General features: G+C 40.9%; 2 protein-coding genes across 2 annotated transcripts; both read right to left on the bottom strand.

The window, feature by feature from the left end:
- Nucleotides 1–2,448: 2,448 nt before the first annotated feature.
- On the bottom strand, nucleotides 2,449–3,540 carry LOC307032884 (trace amine-associated receptor 13c-like; the record flags this gene model as incomplete). Its single annotated transcript, XM_079671160.1, has 1 exon — nucleotides 2,449–3,540. One exon carries the CDS (start codon nucleotides 3,538–3,540, stop codon nucleotides 2,449–2,451), a length of 1,092 nt encoding a protein of 363 aa, XP_079527286.1.
- Nucleotides 3,541–5,935: 2,395 nt separating this feature from the next.
- LOC307032592 (E3 SUMO-protein ligase ZBED1-like) lies at nucleotides 5,936–19,054 on the bottom strand. The gene is made up of 2 exons (XM_079670683.1): nucleotides 16,770–19,054; nucleotides 5,936–16,337 (listed from the first exon to the last, which is right to left on the bottom strand). Exons 1-2 carry the CDS (start codon nucleotides 16,987–16,989, stop codon nucleotides 14,641–14,643), a joined length of 1,917 nt encoding a protein of 638 aa, XP_079526809.1. The 5' UTR covers nucleotides 16,990–19,054; the 3' UTR covers nucleotides 5,936–14,640.
- Nucleotides 19,055–19,552: the final 498 nt, after the last annotated feature.

Genomic DNA, 19,552 nt, shown 5'->3' with positions numbered 1-19,552 from the left:
ACTTTGATTTTGACTTTTGAAAAGGACTTAAATCCCTTTCTAAAGTAATTTATTAGACAGCAGTTTGACTAAGAAATGTTGTCTACCATTTTAATCCTGCCAGGAATTGTGTTAATCCTTTTCAGTACATTTGTAGTCAAATACATGTTGATGACGTCATCGAAGTACACTTTAGGTTTGCATACAGTATGGAGGATTTAACCCTCAAGTGAAGTGCAGGGTGAGAGCTGAGAGCCTTCAGAGAAGATGAGACATTATTTATTAAATGGCTGTAACTTTTACTGCTTGTTGCTAGTGGATAGAATACTAAAATAGAAAACAACTAAATATTATATAATATTATTTAGTTATTGTTGTTTGAAATCAAGGTCAACTTACCAAATATCTTTAGAAGTGGCAGTTGTGAGAGTGAAGTGGTATTGTTGAATGAAAGATTTTTGTAAAAGATAAAACAAATACATATAGCAAGATAGAAACACATGACCAAATAAACTCGAGGCTTTTCTTTTAGAACTACAACTTTACTCATAATGACATTTACAGGTATATTGCATTACAGTACGATTATTAATTGTGATTGAAGGGCCCTATGCTTTTTGGCCTTTTCCCTTTCCTGTGTTATATACCTTTTTGAACGCTGATGAGACTGAATAATCTGCAAGGAACAAACTAGCGGCAGAGAAATAATTATATATTAAAAGACAGCAACATCATACAGTAAGAGGCCAACCAGAGTGACAGAGTGTGTCACTTTGCTGAAGGATATTTGTGACCAGCTATCCAGGCCAGTCTCTTAAGACTTTCCAAGGTGTGAAAATGCTGCTGCCGGATTACTGACAGGAAGTATTGCTGATAATATGTCCACCATATCCTCTCAAAATACTCTGTCCAACAATATAAGTGTCATGAAGAAAGGTGTTTTCATGCTTATTAAAAATAGCAGAAAAACATGCATTATTGTATACAGTAAAAGTACTTCATAGTTCTTGTGGGAGTATTTTCACTAGTACTGAGTCCAACAGGGTCAATCTCACGAATAACTAATGTCAAACATCATTTTTCCCCTCATCAAACTTAACAGAAGTGGCTTGATTTTGTTCTCAGGAGGGGACATTGACAGAGGATTTTATTTAAAACAACACACTAGAAGTACTTCCTTGTATTGTGGTAGTACGTGTAAGACTACTGAGTCCAGCAGTATCAATATCATTAAGAACTAATGGTACAATTGTCTTTTTATCACTCATCAAAGATAGCAGAAAACATGCATTATGTAGTTGGCTACTATGGAGGGGACTCTGACAGAGGATTACTCACAAAGTACACCGTAAAATAACTTCAATGTATTGTTAGTAGTAGGCTTACTAATACAAAGTCAAACAGTATCAATATTTTAAGAACTAATGGTAACATTTTATTTTTATCATTCATCAAAGATAGCAGAAAACATGCATTATGTAGGCCTACTATGGAGGGGACTCTGACAGAGGATTACTCACAAAGTAGCTACATCGTAAAAGTACTTCATTTTATTTCTGGTAGCAGTCAAGCTAGTACAGAGTCCAACAGTATTAGTTTTATTAAGAACTTATGGTAACAAATATTTGTATCGATCATCAAATATAGCAGGAATAATGAAGAGCAGCTGATTTGAAAAAAAAAATGCGAGAGGCGGCTGAGGTGACCGCAGTGCAGAATCGCTGTATGGTCTAAATCTCCTCACAATGTTGTCCATTTTAGACACAGGCTTATTATATTTAAAGCCCTTAATAACATACATTTTCTGGGCTCAATATGTGTCTGGGGCGTTTTCGTTGTGATCACCAAATTCACCTTGTTTCCCCTTGTTTATAATATTATCCCCATACCAAGCAAACGGGTGCTTTTGTTTTGAAATCACTTCCGTGAGTTCCGCCCCGCACCTCGCTCCAATAACCATTAGAACATTTAGTAAGGCAAAAAGCAAAAAGGCTTCTCGAACGCTCTTCCGTTTACGTTTTTAATAAAGAAAAACAAATGGACGGTAGATACACGGATTGTTAACCTACTCTAGTTTCAATGACAAAAAATAAACAATTGTTCGCATTTATTCATAGTAACACCTTTAGTTATTCAAATTTCCATAAAAACAATAAAGTTCCTTATGTTGTAAATGTACGTTCGTTTAGATAGTGGTATTTACAGATTGAAATATTTTGACTTAATTGTAATTTTTACAATCATAATGACAATAAACTGGAATGCTCACCAAAAATCTGTCACAGGAAAATAAGGCATTAGTGGTGTAGTACATTTCACACTTTCATTGGCTGAGCAAGAGAGATCAGCGGCACGAAAAAAAGCATAAGCGTCCATGCATCTTTCATCTAGGTTTTGTTTTATCTGTAACACATGCATTCAAAACGGCTCTTAATGCAATAATTTCCATACAAATACTCACCACTACTTTCATAAATTTGTAAGCACATTTATGGTTGAAGAATGGGGGTTAAGTATTTTCAGATTGACAATAAGATAAAAGCATTTCTTAAACCAAGTGTAAAAGAAGGCATAGATTATTGGATTTAAGGTTGAGTTGAAGTAACCCAACCAAAGAAAAGCCTCAAAGACGGCAGCAGGTGTGTTAAAGCCAATGAAGGCATCGATTATTGAGTTAATAAAAAACGGCATCCAACAAAAGATAAAGGCACCAAGCACAATACCCAGAGTCTTTGCAGCCTTATGCTCAGACTGTTTAACCAACCCTTTGTCGTTTGAACAATTGCCCATATCTCCAATCTTTCTGACATGCTCTTTTGCCACGATAAATATTTTAGTGTACAGACAAACCATAACAGTGCAGGGAAAGAAAAAGGCAATTACACCGTCCAGGATGCTCCAAAGGGGGTTAAAGAGAAGGTTACAACTACCAAGGCACTTTATCGATTCCATATACTCCTCTAACCCTACTACGTTAGCCTTTGAGTAAAGTACACCATAAGCGAAGACGGCAGCCAACGCCCAGCTTGCACATACCATAATCCACGCCACTGACATGGTGATATTCCTAGAGTAATGCAGAGGATTACAGATTGCTTGTTGCCTGTCCACCGCAATACACACTAGGTGGAATATAGAGACAGAGGTAAGAAACATATCAACACTTGAGTGAAGCATACAGAAATCATCCCCGTAAAACCAGCAGCCATGAATGGTCCGACTGGTGCTGAAGGGCATCACAGCGAGACCCACAAGAAGGTCCGAAAGAGCAAGAGATAAAACAAGCACATTGGTGGGATTATGCAACTGCTTGAAATGAGCTATTGATACCATGACAATAAAGTTCCCTAAAATGGTAACCAGCATACATGAAACAAACAACAAGTAAAGTGCGACTTTGCTCCCCGCATTGAACTGATCCGTAACACACGAGGCATTAGAGCCCGGAAAACAGAACTGCTGCTGAGAAAGGCCAAACGTCATGATGGAGCCAAAGTTATAATGCAGAGCCTCAGCAGAGACACACAGATCTGGGTTAGGGTTGATGGTTGTCTTAGCCATGCAAATAAACAACATGCATACACAACGCTTTCCAGTATGACGTCCTGGGCCATCCAATCAGAGAGGGTTTCATCAATGTATGAGAAACAGCCTATCACACAATATTTTGTGTTTTAGCAAGACTGACAAACAAACAGTTATGTCATTTTTATAACTGAGTAAAGAACATTTTGTAAAGACTTACGCTGCAGTTGACATTTCCTTGTGTTGAAAAGTGATGGGGTCATCAGAGGTCAGAAGATTTGAACTGGTCTTCAACATATACACTTTTAGGCAGTGTAATTTGGGGATCAAAGTCAGGTTGGAGTAGAAGATATATACCAAAACGGGGCTATAAAACTGATGCGTACATGCGCAATCATTATTTTGGTGCGCAGGCTTTTTAAAAAACCTTTTACAAATTGTACTTTTGGACCAAATCAGCCTTCTCAAAAGGTGTAGGGGACATCCCCAGTTTAAATGACACATATGGAACATTTGCAAATATTGCAGTCAAAATATATTAAGTACAAAACTAAATGAATGAATACATGTTTTGAGCCATATTACTTGAGCTTTAGACCAAACAATTACAATGGGGGGCAATAGCAATATACTATTAGCTCTTGAGTTTGAGTTTTTAAGCATTTGTTGCTACAATTGAAGCACCAGGCTTCCTGGAGTATACCATGAATAGTGGTTAAACAAGTGGTTTAACACATGTACACTTTTTAAGGTTATCTCTATTATGTTAATTAAAAAAGTTGTTTTTCAACATCAGAGTCATTTCTTGCATTTAAATAACTGTTTTGATGTGTTCCAGTCAGGCTTTCGACCGCACCACAGCACTTAAACTGCTCTTGTTAAGGTCTTCAATGACATCCACTTAAACACAGACAGTGGCAGACCTTCGGTGTTAGTATTATTAGATCTTAGTGCTGCATTTGACAATGTTGACCACAACATATTACTAGACCGACTGGAAAACTTGGTCGGACTTTGGGAAACAGTTCTGAATAGGTTTGAATCCTACGTAAGGGACAGAAAAAACATTGTTTCCAAATGTAACTCTAAATCTGAGTTGACAAATATGACATGTGGGATTCCTCAAGTCTCCATCTTAGGGCCTCTTTTCTTTGACATCTACATGCTACCAGCTATGCATATGACACACAAATGTACATAACCATTTCACCAGGAGACTATGCTCCGATTCAAACACTGAGTAAATGCATTGAAAAAATAAATGACTGGATTTCAATCAGGAGAGACGTGATGTATGGAATACATGTTTATTATCGGGTCACATTATATAAATGAAACATAATGATGACAGTTTATAACAAGTGAATGAAATGGTGTTTGGCGATTAGGCCCAGGTTTTGTAGGATGTCATTCGGGAAGGGAAGAACCGTTTCAGATGAACCCCCCCGGGTCTAGACACTGGTGGTGGTGATAAGTGGTTAGGTCCGGTTGGAAGGGAGAAGGTTGGGCTTGGCCCTGAGTTGGAAGCAGGAGGCGAAGGGGTGGAGGAGGGTTGTGCGTTGACACCTGGAAGACAGCTGATGGAAAAGGGGAGAGCATATATAGAGGGATTAACAGGTGCGATGATTAGGCTTGTGAACGGAGGGAAGTGATAGGTTAGCTGAGGAGTGGCGCTCCCTATCATTTAGTGAAGGGAGCGAGTATTGCCATGACGCGCAATACAAAGTGATAGGTCTTCCTGCCTGAACTTGCGCTGAGCTTCATTTCAATCAGGAGAGACGTGATGTATGGAATACATGTTTATTATCGGGTCACATTATATAAATGAAACATAATGATGACAGTTTATAACAAGTGAATGAAATGGTGTTTGGCGATTAGGCCCAGGTTTTGTAGGATGTCATTCAGGAAGGGAAGAACCGTTTCCGATGAACCCCCAAAAGAAGTGAAAGTATGAAGTACTGAACGTGATGAAATCTTACCTTATGGGATGCAGTGGAAATCTATGGATGAAATGAGAGGTTAATACATGTGGGGATTTAGACATACTGATGCCTCCTAGGCATCCTCCCTGGACGTACAGGGCTTCCTGGACATACAGGGCGTCCTGGACATACAGGGCGTCCTGGACATACAGGGCTTCCCGGACGTACGGGGCATCCCGGACGTACGGGGCATCCCGGACATACGGGGCGTCCCGGACATACGGGGCTTCCCGGACGTACGGGGCATCCCGGACGTACGGGGCATCCCGGACGTACAGGGCGTCCTGGAAATACAGGGCTTCCCGGACGAACGGGGCATCCTGGACGTACAGGGCATCCCGGACGTACGGGGCATCCCGGACGAACGGGGCATCCCGGACGTACAGGGCATCCCGGACGTACAGGGCATCCCGGACGTACGGGGCAACCTGACTTCGCAGGGACACATTTTATATAGACCCGAAGGTTACAACCTGGACGTACAGGGTTAGACATGCAAGGATAAACATGAGCCGCGGGGCGAATATACGTGCTGACATGCTAAGAACCAACACCAGTTATATGCATACGTACCAATTTGAAGGTTGGAGAGACCTTTGGATAGCCAGCACGGCACTGGGGTTCGGACGAATGTAGGATGAGAAGCGGTTGTTGTAGGGAAGAGGAACAATTACCTTGATTGCGGCAGGTTTGCTGCACCTATCCTGAACGAGCCCTGAAATGCTCTTAAGACACCACCACCAGTTATATGCATGTTTACCAGAGGTAAGCTGGAGAGATCTTGGATAGCCGGCACGAGCCGATGCCCGGCGAAGAGGGAGATGTAGACAATGTAATGCGGCTGTTAGCTTGAGTACAATGATGCATGAATATCGTACCCTGCTTAACATAAGCCATGTGAGCATGAAACCAAATATATGAGTGCAATATGAGCAGCATGAAATAATATTTGCTTAGGTAAATGCTGAGACATGACCCATGATATAGGCAGGGCTCAACGCTAACTTTTAAAAGTGGTTGCCAGGCTGGCAACCAGGCATCCGCTTTTGGTTGCCAACTGGAAATACGGTTGCCCTTTTTTTTTTATACCTTATATTTTAAATAATTAAGATGCTATACAGTTATACATCAACTTAATAATGAACATGTGACACAAGAATGTTCAAATGCTTTACAATAAGTAATTAACGCACTTATTTGAACCTAAGTGGTAGTAAACTTGTCCACCCTCAATTGCTGGTATACAAAATACCAGTAGTGCTGCTGTTGTCCTGTTCTTCATAGATCCCTCACAAATGAATTGAGCAAGTCACCAGTTTCTTGATCATCCGTTGTCTCCCTTTCAAATGTGGGTTTTCTTGACCTTTGTGCTGACCCCCACCATAGACCCATTGCCCCTTCAGCATTGAAGTCTTGGATTGGCCAGACTAATACATTTCTAATGTTAAATAAATGAAAACCATTCATAGTTAAACATTTGATATTAATTATTGATGCTGTAAATTACCTTTAATATGTCTAACTATATTTAAAATGTGTTACCTTTTTATAGAAGTGATTATAATTTAATGCAACCATTTTCTATGGTAAAGTTTCGTTTTGCACTTTTATTTTGGTAGTAATAAGATCGGGACTCTTATTTTGAAGGAACTTTTACCGGAAGTGAATGGAAAACATTCCTCTTTGTTTTTCGTTCGGGTTTTACCTTACGCTCCATCAGTTGAATCACTTTGAACATTCATTGGAGAAGTTGAGGTGTTGGCTGAGCTTTTTATCACGCAGTCAAGCACTTATTTTTGCTTCGCCATTTTGTTGTAAAACAAACACACAGCGCACCGCGCACGCGAGTAAACGTGCATCGCTTTCTGGCTCCGTAATCACGCCAATGCACGTGCAATTTAAGTATCAGGTTCCGACTGGTCACAACAATTAAATATCACTCTTAAAAACGAATATGAACATTTATCTATTTTGGGGTGCACGTTTTGCTGTCCTTATTTCTTATGTTAAAAACTGGTTGCCACTGATGGCAACCAAAGTCCAAGAAGTGGTTGACATTTTCCGAATGGTTGCCAATGGCAACCTGGCAACCGTTACTGTCGAGCCCTGGTATAGGACTAGCTTAATTAGCAGTTGAATTACGCCACAGTGAGACGTAGATGCTGATGTGCTGGTTGGGTGATTAGACTGTCTTCTATCATCTTACATGAGCTTCTCTTTCTCCCTGAAAGAAACCCCCCAAAACGGATGGGCAGCATCCGTGGCTGTGTTGAAGCTTGAAACAGCGGTACTTACTGAGCATTGTGACAGGTAGTAGTTACCCGAACTGCATTACTCCATGCTGTAAGGCGTTACACCCGTTACGGATTGCGCCGAGGCTTCGGAGCGTGTGTCGAGTAATCCCCGAATCTTTTTGTGAAGCATGTATCGAGGCTTGTATCGTTTTGGGCCAGTGACGTCATCGATGACGAACGAACCTCGCTGCCTGTCGATACCACGTGACTGCTTCGGGGAGCGATTCGGATCATTTGAACCGTTGAGCCACAACGCTCATAATACCCATGGATGTATAACAAGAACCATATTACCCCTCCTGTACCCGGGTCCGCTGGTGACACGATGGAATTAAAAGCGCTCAGACCCTCACTTATATAGAGGTCGGAAAATGTCATAAGCATAAATAAATGTCGGAATAAACCATGAATAAATAAATGAATAAATGCAGATTAGATATATCCAGTGTTTTTGGGTAGATTCAGCGTGTGGGCTGTGGCTCAGCTGGAAAGCAGCCGACCCACGACCGCAGGGTTTGCTTATAGAAGCTACAGCTAAATGAGATAATGCAGTTAATAAATGTATTCCTGATATGGTTTAGCCTTCTCAAGCTACAACGTGGTTAAGTTTATGAATAATATTAAGGAATACGAATCCCTCTTTGCAATGTTGACCAGCCTCCTATAGGCTTTTCAATCACAATCGTTCAACTGGAATGAAAACAATATTGTTAACATGAAAATAGGATTTTATGTTCGTTGTTTAGAGTTATTCTAAGGCTTTACTCATTGGGAACCTGGTATGAGATAGAGCACAACTGTTGAGATTTCCAATTTGCCTGTTTTACACGCTTTGACCAACAGGGGGTTTATGTTCAAATGAAGCCCATGATGAAGCCTTATGAGATGAACCCTTTGCGAACTAATTGGCTGGAAAGCTTCAAAGCTTCATAAGGCTTCATCTCGCCATCACTACCTGCTTGCCACCTAAGACGCACTTAGAGACCAGTACTGCTACTGAGCCGGAAGGAGAAGTAGCTTCGATGAGATGTAGCTTGAGCCCTGCCTGCCTGCGAGAGGGGTTGTGGTTGAAGCCGGAAGTGAGTGAAGCTTCGCAAGCGATGAGGGCCCGTTCCGCGTGAAGGCCGGAAGCGTGCATTTGAGCGGCCCTGATGCCAGTGATGCCCTCTCGAGAGACTGAAGGCGTGTGTCAATTGTTTGCCTGAAGTAGCCCATTTCCATTAAGCCGGAGGAACTTCCGTGGAGCTCAGTATCCTTGTCTTTTTCTTCCGCGTCCGGGTTTGCGGGGTGGCCGGCTAGAACCGCTAGCCAACTGGGGAACGCCGCCTGTAGCTTAATCCGCAAGACTGCGGAGCTGATGAATATATACCCGGAGCTGGGACGAAGCCCTGCTGCTGCTTGCGCGTTGACACCTGGAAGACAGCTGATGGAAAAGGGGAGAGCATATATAGAGGGATTAACAGGTGCGATGATTAGGCTTGTGAACGGAGGGAAGTGATAGGTTAGCTGAGGAGTGGCGCTCCCTATCATTTAGTGAAGGGAGCGAGTATTGCCATGACGCGCAATACAAATTGATAGGTCTTCCTGCCTGAACTTGCGCTGAGCTTCATGTGTTAGAACTTTCGTCAAATAAACAAAGATAAAACTGAGGTAATTGTTTTGGAGCCTTGGAGGAACTAATAAAAGTCAGCGCTGAGCTTCAGTCAGCAATGTTCAAAACAACAGATAAAGACAGAAATGTGGGTGTAGTCATGGACTCTGACCTTAATTTTAACAGTCACATTAAAACAAAAGTCAGCCTAATATCAATTTAAGAATATATCGAGGATGAAAGATTTATGTCACAGCTGATTAGGAAAACTTGTCCATGCTTTTATCTTCAGTAGAATCAACTGTAATGGTGTCTTTACAGGTCTCACTAAAAAATCTATTAGAAAGCTGCAGCTAATTCATAACGCTGCTGCTCAAGTCCTCACAAACACTAATAAAGTGGATCACATCAGTCCAGTTCTGAAGTCTTTACACTGGCTTCCTGTGTGTCAAATAATTAATTTTAATAAAGCATTGAATGGTTTAGGCCCAAAATACATTTCTGATCACCTGCTAAATTATGAACCATCCAGAACTCTCAGGTTTTCTGGGACAGGTCAGCTTTCTGTCCCCAGAGTCAGAACTAAACATGGAGGAGTTCAGTTATTATGCTCCAAATATTTGGAACAAACTACCAGAAACATGCACGTCTGCTGCAACTCTTACTACTTTTAAATCCAGGCTGAAGACTTTTCTTTTTGTCGCTGCTTTTAATTGAACTATGCATATCTTACTGTACATTGCACTGTAACCTTTTTTTCATGTATTTTATACCTGTGTTATTATGTTTATTTTATTATCTTTGCTTTTTAATGAATGTTTTTAAATGCCATTTTATAATGTGTTTCCGATGCACTATTTCTTAATGCTCTTAATGTCTTCCAATTTTTAAAAGCACTTTGAATTGCCTAGTGTTGAAAGGTGTTATGTAAAATAAACTTGCCTTGGCTTGTTTCGTGAAATTAATTTTCTTTAAATCGTTCCTTTCTCAAACATCAAAGATGCTTCTGGTCTCCTTGTTTTGAGATGAACATTAAACATCAATGGCCTCTATGATTATCTTATTCTACTCTCAGAGTGGTATTGGGCATACAATGTATAAAGTTAATTTTTATAGTCACTGAGACGCCATTGGTTTATACTCTGTTCAAACAGATCAGAGTATAGAAAAGTAGTCGTTTTTAATATGATGTCTTTATCCTGTGAGAAAAAGTCAAATCAAATATGGAGAAAACATGCTGCTCTACAAAGAAAAAAGCCTAGAGTTGTGAAAACAACTTTGACACACAAACAAGTACAACTTTTACTGTGTGTCTGGAGTAACAATTAACACAACGTAAACACCAATTAGAAGTGTGAAAGATGGTCTGGTGGGGATGCAGGCAGCCGTCAGCCTTCTCTCCCGGCTTATCCCACCTTTAAGAACTAGGATCCCTTTAACACTGTGTGGATTCTGGCACCTCCTCAACTAGGGAGCTCATTATTTTCAGGTGTTTTGGAGTGACTTATTATGGCAGATTAATGTATGACCTGTCACATGAAACAAAAACATCAACACTCTTGACAAGCCAAGCAATCGTAGTTTAGTTTGAATGATTAGGATTTTAGCTAGACATGTGATTTTCATTTTTTAGCAGAAAGTTGTCATTTTTCTGTCCATTTTCTCAACTAGTTCAAATTCAAAGACTGGAGATAGGAAAATTAGGATAACAATAGAGGTTTACATTATAGGACTCAATAACAGAGTGTTGAATGCTGGACACTGCTCACACTCAACAACCGCCATTTTAAGTACGTTACTTTTTTTCCGTACTTCATGAAAGTACCACTTTACTGGTGTTGGCAACAAGCCACCAGTTTACTCCTGATCGTGCAAAAATAACGTCAAAGTAATTCTGATTCAACTAACAATTAACAAGCTGTAAAAAATAAACAGCAGACACAGACACTAACCTTTTATTACAAATGTTGTTGTTTTTTCAAAGAAGACAGCTCATGCTGCTAACTAGATTAGCATAAACACAGTCTGCGGTTGCTTTAGCTAAAAGTTAATACTGCTAACAGACTATCCTAGCTAGCTAGCAGCTAGTTAGCATGTCTATGCTTGTTGAGCTGAACAGATAAAAGGTTAGTTATTGCAGGGTTGCCAACTTTGGGTACCTGGCTGGAGTGAGATTTTGATATCATGGGTTTGATTACACATATGCGCACTAAATGACTGCTATCGTGTCAGTAGCGGGACTTTAGCATATATATAGGATATATGTACAATATATACAAATACACAATATTGGACACAGACTATAAAGGGCACAACGTTTCATTCACTAATGAAAGTCAAACACATGTTTGTTTCCACTGTTTTATTGTGTGCATAGGTCTGTCGCGATAAGCAATTAATTGACTTATTGTACGATAAATAAAAATTAGCTCAATAACTTTTCTGACCTCGATAAATTGCCATTTACACATGAGGATTTGACTAGCAGTTTAAAAGGATGTACTTGAATTATTATTATATATTATCATTATGTCAGTGGTCTAAAATGGTCATACAACGGTGTCGACAATATTATCGTTTATCGCAATAATTTCTGGGAAGATTTATCCAACAAAATTAATTATCGTGAGAGGCCTATACACACACAAATCTACAGACTTACTCCACTCTCACTCTCATATACTCTGACTCTATTTTGGCCTAGTAGAACAATAAGCAGCAAACTTTTACTTTTTTATAATTTCTACTGGATCTTAGATCATGCGCAATACGGGTCGGATTGACCCACCGGCTCCCACTGCTCTGCTGTCTGTTAACGTTGTTAAGAGTGGTTGGGGCGTATCGACAGCTTGAGCAGCTTTCAACTCAACATTGTAAATAACCAGCCAAAGACGATCGCCGGTTCATCTTGTTTTTGGCGCGAGAATAGTTTGGGCAGCGTGAGAGCGTGAGATTGAGAGTGAAAGCATGTGTCACACGCCAGATGCGTGAGAGTTGGCAACCCTGAGTTATTGTCTCTTTGCTATTAGTTGGATGAATTGGAATTACTACTGTGTTGTTTTTGCTCAAGCTAACACAAGCTAAGTGTGAAGTTGGTAGCATTTGTTGAGCTTCCTAGTTTAAAACGGGCTAAAAGGGCATTGTGGATTTAATATATTTAATGAAATCAAATGAACATTTGTTTAAATGTAAGAATGGTCAAGTAACATTTATTAATGGCCTAATGAAGTTGAGCCTTTTAGAAAAAAAGGTATATTTCTTTATATATTTTACACAATGTTTTCATGCTATTTTGTTTCATAGTGTAGTCCAGGGGTCGGCAACCTTTTTGATATGAAGTGCCATTAAAAAAAATAATTGTTATCAGCGTGCCAACGATCGAGAATTATCAACGCGGGGGGGGGGGGTTGAGGAGCTTGACGCTCGTCAACTATCAGCAGGAGGGCGGGGGAGCCTCGCTTCGGTGAAGCAGTGTGTGTGGACCTGTCAGCGCAACTCACATGATGCCGAATTTAACAAACACAGTTAAATAATTGGTTTAAACGGCATCATAATAAAGACGATCGTCCGTTCTGTGATTCTCCAGAGCACACATACTATGATATTAGGGTCATGCAGAGTGAGATGAGATCGCTGTCCCTTTAAGAGAGAGAGAGAGAGGGGGGTGTGGCTTGTGCATGTGTGTTTATGGATGGTAGAGCGACAGTGAGAGAACCTATGGAGAGAACGTGTGTATGTTTCTGGAAGTGAAGCGAGGAAGCAGAAAAACAGTTGTCTGTGATGTATTTTGTGAAACAGAAGAACAGCTAAATAAATGCAACGGCCTCCCAAGAAGGGCTCGCCTCTCTCTAAAGTGGGTTATTGAACCTGAAGCTTGTTGCTTCTGCCCTCCTCGACTACGGTCTGGGAGTCGACAGGAAAGTTCAACACACAGATGGCCAGTCCGCTCCTTTGTAGCATATTACGTCGATGAGAGATGAGCAGATCGCCACTGGGCTTTCAACTAAATACACAGCCACGCAAAAACTGCGGCATTTGTATAGCTCCTTATGGGTACTGCAATTAGTGAAGTGCTTTCCTCCGTGGTGAAACGATCAGCACTGCACCACGGAGGAAAGCGGCAGAATGTCACCTGGAGATAAAGAGAGCGGGGCTGCATTGCGTGCATGGCTTCCTTCCGCAGGTAACGGGGAGACGCGCTCTGGCTGCGGTCTCGTTCAGGATCCGAAAATACAATTTCAATATTTTTGCACACTTATTCCACTTATTCCTAGTGTGCCACTGGTTACGGTGCCGCGTGCCAATGCTGGCAAGCGTGCCAGGGGTTGCCGACCCCTGGTGTAGTCCGTTTCTGTTCAACATTGAACCCATTGAACACATGAGGCTCCATAGTTTCATTTGCTATTTTTATTTTAAGTGGGTGTCGTTGAATGTTTAATGGACACATGTATGAAGTTATAAAGTGAAGTAGCAACTACATGCTAAGTGCTAAGAGTAGTTTGGGTTGTAGGTGATTGAAGTGATAGCAGAGAAAAAATAAAGGCTCGTACTTTGATACATATCTGAATTTATCTCTGCCTCGAGTAAGTTGCATTTTGTATGTTGCAGGTGTTGCACAAGGCTGCTGTGCTGTACATTCCCATGGGAGGGGATGTAGGGCAAGGGACAGAAACATCAGACAGGATTAAAAAGTCTAATAATACTTTATTCCGAGTGTTCTTGCTTTTCTCTTTGGAAGTCATCACATAACGGCATTGTAATACACAGTTTGGTTGCATTAAATATTATTCATCTGCCGTAGTTCTCTATTTATAGAGCCCTGATGAGAAGACTTCTGGACAAACTGGAAGAAATGCAGCCAAAACAGAATATGTGACATTAGTGCTGTGTACCTGGACTCACATTCAGGTTCAGGTCCGGACTCAAGTCCAGAGGTTCAGGTTCAGGTCCGGACTTATAAGTCCGGACTTGTGTCAAGTTGTGTGAGTAACTAAAGTGAACTTATTGTCAGCTAATTATCAATTGAAAATAAACTCATAATCAACTCAAATTCAAACTTGTCAGGTTTATTGTGCCCCCTTCCAACTTGTGTCTACACCATGTATTTTCTAGAACTCTACATGTGTTACTAACTACACAACACAACTACATACATAGTGATGTATATACAAGACTCAATATGCAAGAGTACAAGTCTATGTGTTCTTGTTCAAGAACAACAGCATATTGACATTGTCTGGGTGAAGTGTTGCTCTTTCGGCAGACACTATATCACCAGCAGTGCTAAAGACACGCTCGCTTGGTACACTCGTACCAGGATCAGGTACTTCCTTGCCAATGTACTGAGCAATGGTAGCTCATCAGATTTCCCCCCCCAGAAAGCAATAATATCATCTGTTGATTTCAGCTTTGGCATGCATTTGAACTTCAGGATTTCTTGTTGAATACGTAGTCGGACAGGCAGGGGTGGCTCAATGTGGGTCACTATGAAATCGTCTTCATCTTGGAATATTTCCTCCATGGCTGTTAGCTTTGCCTTCTTAGCGGGAGGAGGTGTGTCAGTGTCACGAAGACCATCCTGTTTGACCTTTAGTGGCAACTGTGGCATAGCTCCCCCCTCCTCAGCTTCCTTCTTCACCTGTACTTGGGCCTGGGCAACTTCGATTTTGTTTGTTATCCGATCCCACACATCCACGGTCACAACAGGGGAACCCTTGAACCTGGGGTCTAGGGCGGTAGCCTCTTGAAGGAATTCTCTCCTTGCATCATCCTGGTACCGGGTAGATAGATCATTCCTGATTGCTGATTTGATGTCTTTGATGAACTTCTCATCTTCTTCTTTTTCAGCCAGATGGACTTCCAGTTTGTCGATCATGGGGAGCACCTGTCCTGATGTTGGGCGTTTCTCAGATGACATGGCCACAGTTATCATGTAAGGGAGCTTCATCGCCTCCAAGAAGTGTTCCATCCTCTCAATGTCCTTGTCTGTGCATTGTTGCAGCTTCTTAAAGCTGTCTTTCTTCTTAAGTCTCTTATCGAATGATGCAGCCACTATTGCTGGGTACTGTTCCACAAATCTCTCGACCATCATGTAAGAGCTGTTCCAGCGGGTTTTGCAATCCAGGATTAGGTTGTGTGATGGTCTGTCCAGCGCTTTCTGTTTCTCCTTTAGCACAATCTTGCCAAGATATGAGTTGCGGAAAAATATGATGGGAGGTCTGATGACAGCTAGCATTGTGCCTACAGTTGGCACATTCATGGCCTTCTGTGTGGAAAGATTCAGAGTGTGGGCAAAACATCCTAGAGACAGTGGAAACCCTGCACTAGTAGTAGCATTGACCATGGCTTTTGCATTGTCAGTGGTCATTACCTCTACTTTGCCCTTGAGGCTGAAGTCTTCCAAACACTGTCCAATCTCGGCCGCGATGTTGTCCCCTGTCTGGGAAACTTCTGCCTTCAACGTTTGTAGGACTCTTACTTTCATCTCCCAGTCTTTCATGTAGTGGACAGTCAGTGTTAAGTAATGGTCAGCCACCCTAGATGTCCAACCATCTCCAGTCAAGGCCGCGTACTCCACCTCTTGTAGCTCAGTCTTGAGATTGAGAAGGGCTACTTCGTACATCTTGGGGAGGAACTTCTCTGATACTTCTCCACGACTTGGGACTTTGTAGGATGTGTTCAGCTCGCTTAGGAATGCCCGAAAGTATGTGTCTTCCACGATGGAGAATGGGCGCAGTGATTTTACAATGTAATGACACAATCTGCCGGTTATCTTATGCTGTTTCTCTGCAGGCATCTTGGTAAGCTTTGCCAAGGTGAAAGGCGTTACAGTAGTGCTGGCCACAGTGGAAGTGGAACTTGACGTTGACGGTAATGAATCTAGTGATGGTAAGGCAGGTGTCCCAGTAGTGGCAGTGTGGGACACAGGTGGGGGCTGTGGGGCACGTGGAGGTTGGGCCTTGGCTGAAAGCAAAATAAAATTGATTAACCAATTAACCAAAGCATAGTCCTACTTTCTCAGGGTTACTGTGTAAATAATAAAGGAAATAAGAAATCTTTAATATATTATTACTTGTTTATTAGTTATCTTGCCAGGTGATCATGCAAAATAAATAAGACTATCATAGATTTCATAATACCTACCGTTGCAAACTTGCCATGATTTAAAAAAAAATGTAGTATTTAAGAATCAGTTGATAATACTAATATATAATATATATATATAATAATATAATAATAATAATAATAATAAAAGATGACGCTGAATAAACGCCCTAGTCGGCTAGTCGGACCGATGCTACTACTAGTATATCTTGCTATAATGCTAAGAATGCCAATTTTTTTACAAGCCTATTTCCTGAACTGAAAATCCTCCAAAAGTATTGTTCAGCTTACCTTGATCGTTGTTATTTTGGTCGCCAAACATCGCCGCCAATGTGGCTGAGGCCGCATGTGGAGTTGTTTCTATTTTGTGGTTTCTCCTCAAATGCCTCGCTATGTTCGATGTTCCCCCAGCGCACTTGATCACGTTCCCGCACAGGTTACACTTCGCAGTATCTAGCGGCAGTTTCGTCACATGGTCCCACACCTTACTGGATTTAAAGCACCGCGGCATTGTGTTTACATACAAAGGAGTTAGCTTAGCTACACTACCATATATGGCAACCAGTATCCCATGCTGTCAGTAAGCTACACTACCAAATATGGCAACCAGCATCCCACGCTGTCAGTGTCCACTATGTCTAAGCCAGCTTCCCTTGACGTCACACAAATCTCGCGAGCAGTTGCGATATTTTGCGAGACTTCGTGAGTTCAGTAATGGCCGCCATATCAGAAGCCAAAACAATGTTTTTCGTCTTTTCTTAGCGCAAATTTCTCGATCTATGGAAGGTTTTAGATGGTTTAGAACAAAAAGGAGAATATACGTAAGTACCGGTTCCCGACGTTCCGGTTTTAACCGGACTTGAACCGAAACTTTTTACAAGTCCAGTACCGGTTCGGCGTACCGGTACGCAGCACTATGTGACGTGGATCATAAATATATCAGAAATTAAACAACATCTTCCATTTCTTTTCACACAATACGTCTCCTTGCAGTATCAATACTAATTCGGCTGACTTTCATATTTGATCGAATTGGTAAATAGGCTGTATTTACCCCATAATGGTGCACAGCTGATAGAAAGGGACTTGTAGTTTTTAAAGATATTACTGATTTTCCGAACTACCTTTCCAACTCCTCACGCAGTTTACTGTTACAGGTCTATACAGGTTCATGGTACAATGCATAAGCTTCCAATCGAGAGACTGAAACTGTATTTTCCTTTACCGTTCTGTTTTAATTCACAATAAAGTTAATAGTAATATTATGTTTGATATTATTATGTTTTATTAACTACACCACTGTTTTTTAACCCGCACTGCCAAGTGATTAAAACATGTTATTGAATTTAGTTGTTGAATAAGTTATATTTGATGAAAACATTTAAATATTAAGAGTGGCCTACATACAAAATAGGGGTCAATGATAGAAATATAGAATAGAAAATATCAAGAAGATCAGGGCCGGTTCTACGGGGGTGCATAAGGGTGCATCGCACCCTCAGTTGAGTCGTCATGCACCCTCATTTGAAAAATTAAAAGTGAAAATAAAAGAAATATTAAAAGCGAAAAATATTACATATGTAATAACAATAACAAGAAGATGAAGAAGAAGAAGAAGAAGAATATAGTAAATAAATTGTAATTGTGGTTAAATAATATTGTCTGCTGCATTTATCTGGTCAATTTAAACGGTAACGTTATTATGTCAGCTGCGCGTGACCTGTGCCGCAGCATGTTCGTCATTTGCAAAGTGCTTACACAGCAGTCAATGATGGAAATCAGATGGTTAAAACAACCAGCCCTTATCGCCAGCAGGAACACTGCATCTACTGCAGGTAATAACAGTTCTGATCATGGGGACATTACGTTACCCGCAGCCACTGTCGTGGAGAGTCCACAGCCTCTTTAGAGAAGAGATTGAAGGGCCATCTATGACCGTGTACCCTTGTGAGCTGTGAACCCTAATTTAATTTGATCTCATGATTTGTACTGGTGGGTGTCTTGTGCACTCATCCTTGGCTGAGATTGATATTGAAAGTGGATGAGATCGGCAGGAGGCCCTTCAACCTCTGGAGGAGAGGTGGGTGGCTCAGTAAATATCGCAGTGATTTATGACATTAACTGCACCAATGTTAAGGTCATCAATAAATGAAACTGCCTATTGTTACTATATTTTATTTTTAGGAGAAAGAGAGTGAGTAGAGAAGGAAAAGATCAGGTCAAAAAGCTGCAGAAGGAAATTGACAAAATCAGGAAGACCATTGATGAGTTGGAAGAAAATTCCGACTTGCAGGTAAGACATCCACACTTTTGGCATTTTTCTATCATTAAACGAGTCATTTGGCCTCTATAATGCTAGATGTCAGTATGCGAGGACAATATCCAGATCCAGGGGACACTAAAAGGTTTATACTGAGAATGTGACATTTATCCCACAGGATCTTCCTAAAACAGGCCTGGATGAATCTCGAGATTGGAAACATTTAACTGTTGACACTTCATTCTCCTTTGGGTCACTGAGAGCTACAATATCGAGCATGATGGAACAAATTCACCAGCAACTGGAAAACTCTCTTCTGTTGGTATGTTCTTGACGTTAAACATGAAAACTCAAGCACCATTGCTTTTTCTGTGTTTTGTAAAATAATAAAACAAGACTCATAGGGAATCAATCTGAATGAAGAAGTTTTTCTTATTCTACAGGCGTTCAATTTAAATAAAAAAACCTATCCATTGCCCATTGAATATCACGTAATGTTTTTAAATCTAACACTATTTCTCTTTCCACAGAACTCAAGAGGATTCCCAGATATGCAGGTGTGTGACCCAGAATATTAAGAGGAAATGGTAATTAAACAATGAAACCTGGTTGAGGTTTGAAAGAAAACACCTCCAGGCACTCACGAGAGTGATAATATCATATATAGACATTAAGCAGATCTGTCAAGGTTGAATTCAGTTTCATCAGCATTTGTTTGTTGAGAGCATTTGTTTGTTGAGAGCATTTCATGTCTGACCCACTGAGCATACCCCTCCATTTTTGGAGAGCTGGAGCTTTGATGGCAAACACTGAC

This window comes from Notothenia rossii (genome assembly GCF_949606895.1).
Source record: "Notothenia rossii genome assembly, chromosome: 3".
NCBI classification, from domain to species: domain Eukaryota; kingdom Metazoa; phylum Chordata; class Actinopteri; order Perciformes; family Nototheniidae; genus Notothenia; species Notothenia rossii.
The sequence above is the reverse complement of the archived record's forward strand: the minus strand, read 5'-3'. Positions and strand labels throughout refer to the sequence as shown.

Excerpts from the sequence above, each read along its gene's own strand:
- LOC307032592 (XM_079670683.1), bottom strand. The coding sequence starts at position 16,989 with ATGCCGCGGTGCTTTAAATCCAGTAAGGTGTGGGACCATGTGACGAAA. Across the intron at positions 16,338-16,769 it reads CCAAAATAACAACGATCAAG|CCAAGGCCCAACCTCCACGT; the intron begins GTAAGCTGAACA and ends TTTTGCTTTCAG.